We start from the raw sequence: 9,155 nt of genomic DNA on the forward strand, positions 1-9,155 counted from the left end.
TTCCCTAACTTTCGCAACTTTTTTTCCAAATCCCTGATTTTTCCTGATCAATAAAATTCTCTGACCTATTGCTGACTTTTTTTACTATAAATAACAATTTTGTTTAAAATTCTAATAATCCCGCTCAAAGTATCACTAGTGCCATCTATTAGCGACTGCAACAATCAAAAAGGCCAATAATGTAGCTAATCAAAACCACCCAACTTTACCTGTCTAGTTGGCTAGTCTGCGTGCTTTTTATTAAAAACAAGCGCAAACGTGAATATTGTGAATAATGTGAATATAACTTTTGATATGATGGACAAAATTAGTGTTACTTCAATTATTTTAAATTCATCTCTGAGCAGGAGACTATTAATAATGAAAGAAAATAAACTTTAGAATCAAGACTTGATCCGTACTGTCAAAACAACAAATAAAAATCTTCTTTTGTCACATGTAAATGTAAATAAAAAGAACGATGAAAGGAATTTTAGTATTTGATCACTTGAACGATGTGCTTTTTACTAAGTGTAACAAAAAATTTGCTAATCATATTCAAAAATTGGCAAAAAGTCAGGGTCTCATCAGCGAAAGCAAAGTATGTACTCTTTTTTTGCAATATTTTTAATAATATAATAACTAAAATATAAGATGTATATATATTTATTAATTTAAGGGGATTAATTATACCTTTTTTTAAACTAATTAGAAATATTCTGTCGCCAACAAATTCGGCTTACATAAAAAATTCATGAATGTATAAATTCCCGACCATTTTTCATAATTTTATGATTAACATTTTATAAACTGTATGAATAGCTTTTAATAATTTGTTTTATTATAAAGTTAAGGAAATTAGTTGTATCAGGATAAAGATATTTTTTTCATATTTTGAATTTACTACGTTAATCAACATATTAATTATGTATCTATAGATAACTCAGTCCAAAGAAATTTATTTTTATTTTATTAAAAGTAAGCAGTTATTCACTTACAGAGCAATGTATCATTGCAACAGCTTTGTGCAATTTCGCATTTTTTAACCTAGCATTAGTATTTTTAACCAAAACATGTTGAACTTTTTAAATGGAAAAAATTAATTTTCAAGTTAAAATTTTCAACAAAAAAGTAACTTTTCTACCAAATTTGGACTTTCTACCAAAATAGTTAATTTAATTTGTAAGTATATGAATTTTCAACCAAGTGGTTACATTTTCATATCGAAAATATTAATTTTAAACCAAATAGTCGAACTTTCTGCCATTTTTAAACCAGAAAGACAAAATTTCAACAAAAAAATGTAATTTTCAACAACAAAGTTAATTTCCAACCAAATTTAGACTTTATACCAAAATATTTAAATTTTTAACAAAATTTTCAAACCAAAAAGATGAATTTTAAACAAAAAAGTTAGTTTTCAAACCAAATTTGGACTTTCTAATAATATAATTGAATTTTCTTACAAAAATTTGAAAAATATTTGAATCCCCCTCCCCTAACCGAGTCTGAAACCAAATAGTGAAATTTTCAACCAAAGAGATGAATTTTGAAATAAAATTAAGAATCTTGAATCAAAGAACTAAATTTTTAACAAAGTAGATGAACTTTCAACTAAGCAGTTAAATTTTCAACCAAAAAAACAAATTTAAAAGAAAATAGCTAAACCCTATTAAGAATTTTTTCCCTAAAAGAGATGAATTTTCAACAAAAATGTTAGTTATTTTGGAACTAATTATGTAGTTGATCTTTGTACCAAAATAGTTGAATTCAACCAAAAAAGACAAATTTTCAACAAAAAATTAAATTTTGAACCAAACTTAGACTTTCTGCTGAAATAAATAATTTTTTTTAATACGTGAATTTCCTACAAAATTTCTAAACTTTCATAACGAAAATATTAATGTTCAACCAGATATTTAAACTTTCTACCATTTTCACACCAGAAAGATAAATTTTTAACAAAAAAATTAGATTTCCAACAAAGAAGTTATTTTTTATCCAAATTTGGATCTTTCTACCAAAATAGATAAATTATTAACAAAATAATTGAAACAAAATAGTAAAATATTCAACAAGAGAGAATAATTTTCAAATAAAATTATGAATCCTTAATCAAACCACTACATTTTTAACAAAGTAAATAAACTTTCACCCAAGTAGTTAAATTTTCAACAAACAATTTTTTTAAAGAATAGCTAAACCCTCTTCAGAAATTTTTTTACCAAAAGAGATGAGTTTCCTAACGAAAATCAACACTTTTCAAAATAAAGAAATGAATTTTCATCATTAATGTTAGTAATTTTTTAACCAACAATGTAGTTGAACCTTGTACCAAAATAGTAGAATTCACAGTTGAATTCAACCAAAAAATACCAATTTTCAACAAAAAATTTAATTTTCTACCACAAATTTAGACTTCCTGCCAAAATAAATATTTTTTGTAAATCTTGAATTTTCAAAAAAATGGTTAAACTTTCATAACGAAAATATTGGTTTTCAACCGGATATTTAAACTTTCTAACATTTTCAAACCAGAAAGATGAAATTTCAATAAAAAAATGATTTTTCAACCAAAATAAACACTTCTCAAAACCAAAGAGATGAATTGTCAACAAGAATGTTAGTTATTTTTTAAGTAACCCGTTAAAATTTCTATCAAAATAGTAGAATTCACAGTTTAATTCAACCAAAAAAAGATGAATTTTCAACAAAATAACTAAATTCTCAACCAAATCAAGTTAATCTTCGTTCAGAATAGTTAAATTTCCAACCCAAGAAAATTGAATTTTGTTACGAAAAGAGATAACTTTGAAACGAAAAAGTTAAGTTTTGAACCAAGAAAGACAAAAAATGTCTTCTCAATTGTTGAAATTTCAAACCAACAGGATACATTTTTAACAAAAAGTAACTTTTTAACCAAATAAAATAGTTAAATTTTTTACAAACTGCATGAATTTTCAATAAAAATAGATGAATTCTCAACAAAAAATATGATATTTGATATTATTTCAACCAAAAAAGAATTTAATTTAAAATTAATCACAGTTGCATTCAGTCAAAAAAAGACGAATTTTTTATTAAAAAGTTGTATTTTTAAATCGAAAATATACATTTTTTATAAAGAACTTACTTTTCAACCGAATAAAATATTTGAATTTTTAACAAAATATATTAATTTCGAACCAAAATGAACGGATTGTCAACGTTCAATATAATATTTAATATTATTTCAACCAAAACAGATTTACATTCCACCAAAAAATCGAATTTTCAACAAAATACTTGAATTTCGAAAAAGAAATTAGGCTTTTATACCAAAAGAGATAAAGTTTGAAACAAAAAGCCAAATTCCACTAAGTTGTTGAATTTCCAAGACAGAAAGATGAGTTTTCTATCATGCAGTTGCATTTTCAAATGGAAAATATAAATTATCAACAAAAAAGTTACATTTCATCCGTATAGTTGGTCTTTCTACCAAATTACATAGTTGCATTTTTAACAAAATAATGTAATTTTTAATCAGTTAATAAAATTGTTAACAAGAAAAGTCGAATTTTGAAGAAAATAACTAAAAAACAAACCAAAAGAGACTAGTTTTCTACCCATATTTGATTCATAAACATCTCTCAATAGGAGATAATATACAAAAACACAAAGTAAATTCAAAGTAACTAAAATTAAAGTTTCAAGTTACTGCAAAAATCGTAACTCAGTTACTTCACAAGTTAGTTTTTAAAATAGTAACAAAGTTACGGCAAATTTACTTAAGGCAGGCAACCCCCCCCCCCCCCCCCCCCCCCCTCACTGTCTGAGAAAAAAAATGTGATGAGCAAACAAAAAGTACAGGAGCGATTATAAAAATGATGATAAATTTCTACGTTAAAACACATTTATTTCCTTAGATTTTTATGTAGCAAATAAATTCTTGCAATACGTGAATAGCGCGCAAAAATTTCAAACATCAAATTAAAGAAATTGGGACCGTAGATCAAGAATATCTTCAATATTACTCAATTAAATCATTGTCATTTTACAATTTTTTGAAAAACTTTCAATAATTTTAAAATATCAGAAAACAGTGTTTATTCATTATTTATTTATTATTATTATAATATTGTAAAATATGGAGATCAAAATGAGAGAAATGTTTAAATGACTCAACAAAATTAAGCAGGATACGTTCTTGCATCACTTGTAATTGTCGATTTGAAAAAAATTATTAGTTATTGAACTCTAATCTACTTTTTCTCCAAATGGAATTTTTGTACCCGTTTTATTTATGCTGGCATACAGCAAAGGGGTATATTAAAAGCATTCTTTTTTACACTTTAAAAAATTCAAAGATACTTATAAAATGATGCTCTCATGTCTAATATTCGCGAACCTGTTGGTAAGTATAAATTTAATCGTGCGAATTATGGAGTCGTGCACGTTTTGCTTTATTTTATTTTTAGTACTTAATTATTTTTCCTTACTTTTCGTGCATTTTTACTTAATTTATTTACACAATATATTTCCCAATTTTTGAAAACCCATTTTTATGTCCTTGGAAATTTTTTAGGATGAAGAATCCATTGCTTATCCAAGTGCAAACATCATCATGCAAATATTTTCCCCCCTAGTAACATCTCAACAAGTAATGACTTCTCAGTTTGGAAATTCGTATACTTCCATGAAATGTGAAGATGGAATAAACATGGTTTTCGATGAATTCATGGGGAACACATTTATTTATATTGCTACCAAAGAAGTGGATTTTATGAAAAGAACATTAGGAGTTTGTGTGTCCATTGTAAGACTAATATGTGGCCCCGATGTGTCTTCGTAAGTAGGACCATTTTTTCCCCTAACTTCTCCCCATTTTTCTTCTATCATACGTAATTTTCTCCGACTAATTTTTTTGTTAATTTATTTACGGGCCATCCGTAAACTACGTTACTTGAATTTTCGACTACAAAGAAGACTTTAAAAATAGTTTAATTTTCAACAAAATAATCAAATTTTTTAACAAAATAGTTGAATTTTCAACCAAGTGTTTAGTCAGTTTTCAAGAAAACGATGCTTTTTCAACGAAGGATTCAATATTTCCTTTTTAATACATAAATGTATGAATTTCCAATGCGAATTTTGAACAAAACAATTCAATGAATACAAAATGGTAAACATAATAATGACATATTATCAAATCCACGCTCAAAAGAAGTAACTTATTTCATATATATTTTTTTTTCTTAAAAAAAATAATTTTTAAATAATTGAATTCAAATAAAGAAACACAAATTTTTAACAAAATAGTTGAACCCTCAAACAAAATAATGATTTTTCAAGAAATAAGATTAATCTTCTTCTCAAAAATCGAATTTTCCACCAAATATATGCAATTTTCATCCCACAATATGAATTTTCAACAAAAAAGTAAATGTTCTACCAGGTAGTTAATTTTTCAAATAAAGAGTTTAATTTCTAATCAATGAGTCGATGTTGTTACCGAAAATGTAGAATTCTCCACCAATTAGCTGAATTGAAAAAAAAAATTCTGCCATTTTAATTGAACCATAAAAGAAGAATTTGTAACAAAATAGCTGAATCCACTGCCAAGAAGATGAATTTTAAATAAAAGTGAATTTTCTGCCAAAGAATTATTTTTTCAAATAAATAGATTACTTTTTAACCAAATAGTATAATTTTAAACCAAATAGCTGAATTGAAAAAAAAACTATCAAAAACAAAATTTTAAAAAGAATACTAATTTTCCATCCAAAAAGGCGAACTTTCAACAAAATATATGAATTTTCTGAAAAAGAATTTAATTTCTACCCAACAGAAAATAATCCAATCTTCTACCAAAATAGTTGAATTTTCTATTAAAATATTTAGATTTTCAACCAAATACCTGAATTGAAAAAAAATGTTCTGCCAGTTTAATTTAACCAAAAAAGAAGAATTCGTAACAAAATAGTTGAATCAAAAGCCAAGAAGATAAACTTTAAAAAAATAAGATTAATTTTCTTTTTTAAAAAGACGAATTTTCATAAAAATACATTAATTTTCCACAAAACAGTTGAATTTTCCACCACACACTATGCATTTTCAATAAAAAAGTGAATCTTCTACCAAATAGTTAATTTTTCAAATAAATAGTTTAATTTCAAATAGAATAGTCGATGTTGCGACGAAAAATATATAATTTTCAAAAAAATAGCTGAATTGAAAGAAAAAAATTCTACTATTTTAATTGTACCATAAAAGAAGAATTTGTAAAAAATAGTTAAATCCACTGCCAAGAAGATGAATTTTCAATAACAGTGAATTTTCAACCAAGTATTTAGGCAGTTCTAAAGAAAAGATGCATTCTCAATAATGAATTCAATATTTATTTTATATATAAACGAATGATGACTTTTGCGAATTTTCAACAAAACAAGATGAATCGAAAAACAGTTTAAGTTTAAAAAATTAATTTTTAAGCAAAAAAACAATTAATTCTCAACTGGTTGAATTTAACTAAAAAAACACGAATTATTAACAAAATAGTTGGACCCTCAAACAAAATAATGTTTTTTAGAAAAAAAAAGATTAATTTTCTTCTCAAAAAGACGAATTTTTAACAAAATATATTTATTTTCCACCCTAGAATATGCATTTTCAACAAAAAAGTGAATGTTCTACCAAGTACTTAATTTGTCAAGTAAATGGTTTTATTTTTAACCACAGCTCGAATTTTTTACCAAAATAGTTAAACTTTCAACCAAATACCTGAATTGAAAAAAAAATTTACCAATTTAATTAAACCAAAAAAGAAGAATTTGTAACAAAATAGTTGAATCCAAAGCCAAGAAGGTAAACTTTAAAAAAATAAGATTAATTTTCTTTTTTAAAAAGACGAATTTTCATAAAAACACATTAATTTTTCACAAAAGCGTTGAATTTTTCACCATACACTATGCATTTTCAACAAAAAAAAGTGAATGTTCTACCAAATAGCTGAATTGGAAAAAAAATATCTACCATTTTCATTGAACAAAAAACAAAGTTTTATAACAAAATGATTGAATCCAAAGCCAAAAAGATGAATTTTTAAAAAAGAATATAAATTTTCTATCCACAAAGACGAATTTTTAACAAAATATATGACTTTTCTACTAAACAAATGTGATTTACATCCAACAGAAAATAGTCGAATTTTCTACCAAAATAGTTGAATTCTTAAGAAAAATAAGTTTTTAAGCAAAAATGGGATATTTACTTAATCAATTAAAAAAAAACGAGTTTTTAAAAAAATAGTTGAATCTACAGACAAAGAGATGAATTTTGTAAAAAGAAGATTAATTTTCTACCCAAAGACGAATTTTCCACAAAATCGGTCGAATTTCGACAAATCAGTTTAATTGTAAAGCCGAACCTATGCATTTTGTATAAAAAAGTTAATTTTCAACCACATACTTGAATATCCACCGAAAAGATGAATTTTCATTTTAAAAAAGTTGAATTTACAAAAAAAAAATGGCATTGCGAATATATGAATTTTAAAACAAAAAAGACGTATTTTCAATAAAACGATTGTATTTTCTACCCGAAAACAAGAATTTTGAACAAAAAGGTTCATTTTCAACTATATATTTTAATAGTTTACCAAAATTTTGAATTTTTAAAGGTAAAAGTAGATGAGTGTCCAACAAAATAGTTGAATTTTCAAATAGAAAAGATAAATTTTCGACTAATAATGAAATAGTTATTTATTCAGTCTAAAAAAATTAAATTTTCGACTTTAAAGATGAATTTTAAACAGTTTAAAAAAGATTTTAATTTAAATTAAAAACAGTTGAATGCAATATGAAAATAGGAATATTCAATTCATGAATTTTCAACGAAAAAGTTGAATTTTGAATTTAGAAGATTAATTTACTAAAAAATAAACAAATGTTCAACAGAATATATTTTCATCTAAAGAAGATAAATTTTAAACAAATAGTTAAATTGTTAGCAAAAAAAGCAATTAATTTTCAACAAAATAGTTCAATCATCCACCAAAGAGATGAATCTTCAATGGAAAAGATACACAAAACCTAGCCACCATTTTTTTACAAGTATAAAATTTCAATAATATTTGAATTTTTCTATTAAAATATGTACATGTAAAAATTGGAAATTTGGCATTTGTTTGAGTAAAAACTGACAATTTTTCTTATAATTGTCTTTCAAATAACTTATTTGCAGTTTCCAAAGCTCTTAATTTGAATTTTTATATTATATTCACTTAGTTTTTACATTTTTTAAAATTAAAACTACTTTTAATTGCTTTCAATTTGAAATTATTTGAATAATCAGCTATTAACGTATTAAAATTGAAATTGTACTATTTCCAACTTTTTATTAAATTATAGATAATTAAGTTCGTACTAATTATACAACACTTGAATAAAACAAAAATTCTAGATTGAAAACAAGTAGACAAAAAGTGTGTCTAGTGTCGTCCCTCCTGGATACTTGGTCTCAATTAGTAGAGTCCGAGCAAAGTTTTTTAACAGAGGCTGTGGAACAATTATCAGTGAATGCTGAATTAGCTTCGGCAACTCTAAAAGTATTAACCGACGCGGCAGATAAACTTAAAACACAGTCCGAATTTTCCAATATCCACGTTTTGGTGCTGGTGGAACAAAAATTTCTCTCGTTATTCTCGAGCAAAAATGCTCAGGACTTGAATGGCTCAGATATTTTAATGATGATATTAATGTGCTACGTCTCAAATGGGAAAGGAAGGGCAGAAAGTGAGGAAGAAATTGAGGAACGCGATATTATTCTATGCCAAAATAGCCCTGTTGGGAAAGACGAGGATGTAAGGCCGCTAAGTTCATCTTCGAAACTTGCTAACCCAACTCCGGAGGATATTCAGAACTTATTTGGTAAGATCTTTCTCTAAACTTAAAAATAATTGTAAATAATATTGCTAATTTTATGTTAATTTGAAACCTATCGTCAAGTCGCCAGGGTAAGTATGGTTTAACTTTTATGCTCTATTTTTATTTTGTAATGATATATTCTGTAGGTACATCTTATAATAGGGTGGCCGCAAAATACGAGGGTAGTTCAATAAGTCCTTAGAATGAAGTATAAAAACAATTTTTTTTTATTTTTCAACATAATCTCCTTGGAGCTCTATACACTTGGTCAAT

At 25.4% G+C, this 9,155-nt stretch overlaps 1 protein-coding gene across 1 annotated transcript in view; it reads left to right on the forward strand.

Moving 5' to 3' along the window:
* The first annotated feature begins 212 nt into the window (after positions 1-212).
* Positions 213-9,155, forward strand: part of LOC117167716 (Hermansky-Pudlak syndrome 1 protein homolog) — a 25,197-nt gene continuing 16,254 nt past the window's right edge. The window contains exons 1-3 of the mRNA XM_033352853.1: positions 213-580; positions 4,544-4,806; positions 8,419-8,885. Coding sequence (XP_033208744.1) covers positions 461-580; positions 4,544-4,806; positions 8,419-8,885 — 850 coding nt within the window. The 5' untranslated portion in view covers positions 213-460. The remainder of the gene's footprint in view (positions 581-4,543; positions 4,807-8,418; positions 8,886-9,155) is intronic.

This window comes from Belonocnema kinseyi, chromosome 2 (genome assembly GCF_010883055.1).
Source record: "Belonocnema kinseyi isolate 2016_QV_RU_SX_M_011 chromosome 2, B_treatae_v1, whole genome shotgun sequence".
Classification (NCBI taxonomy): Eukaryota; Metazoa; Arthropoda; class Insecta; order Hymenoptera; family Cynipidae; genus Belonocnema; species Belonocnema kinseyi.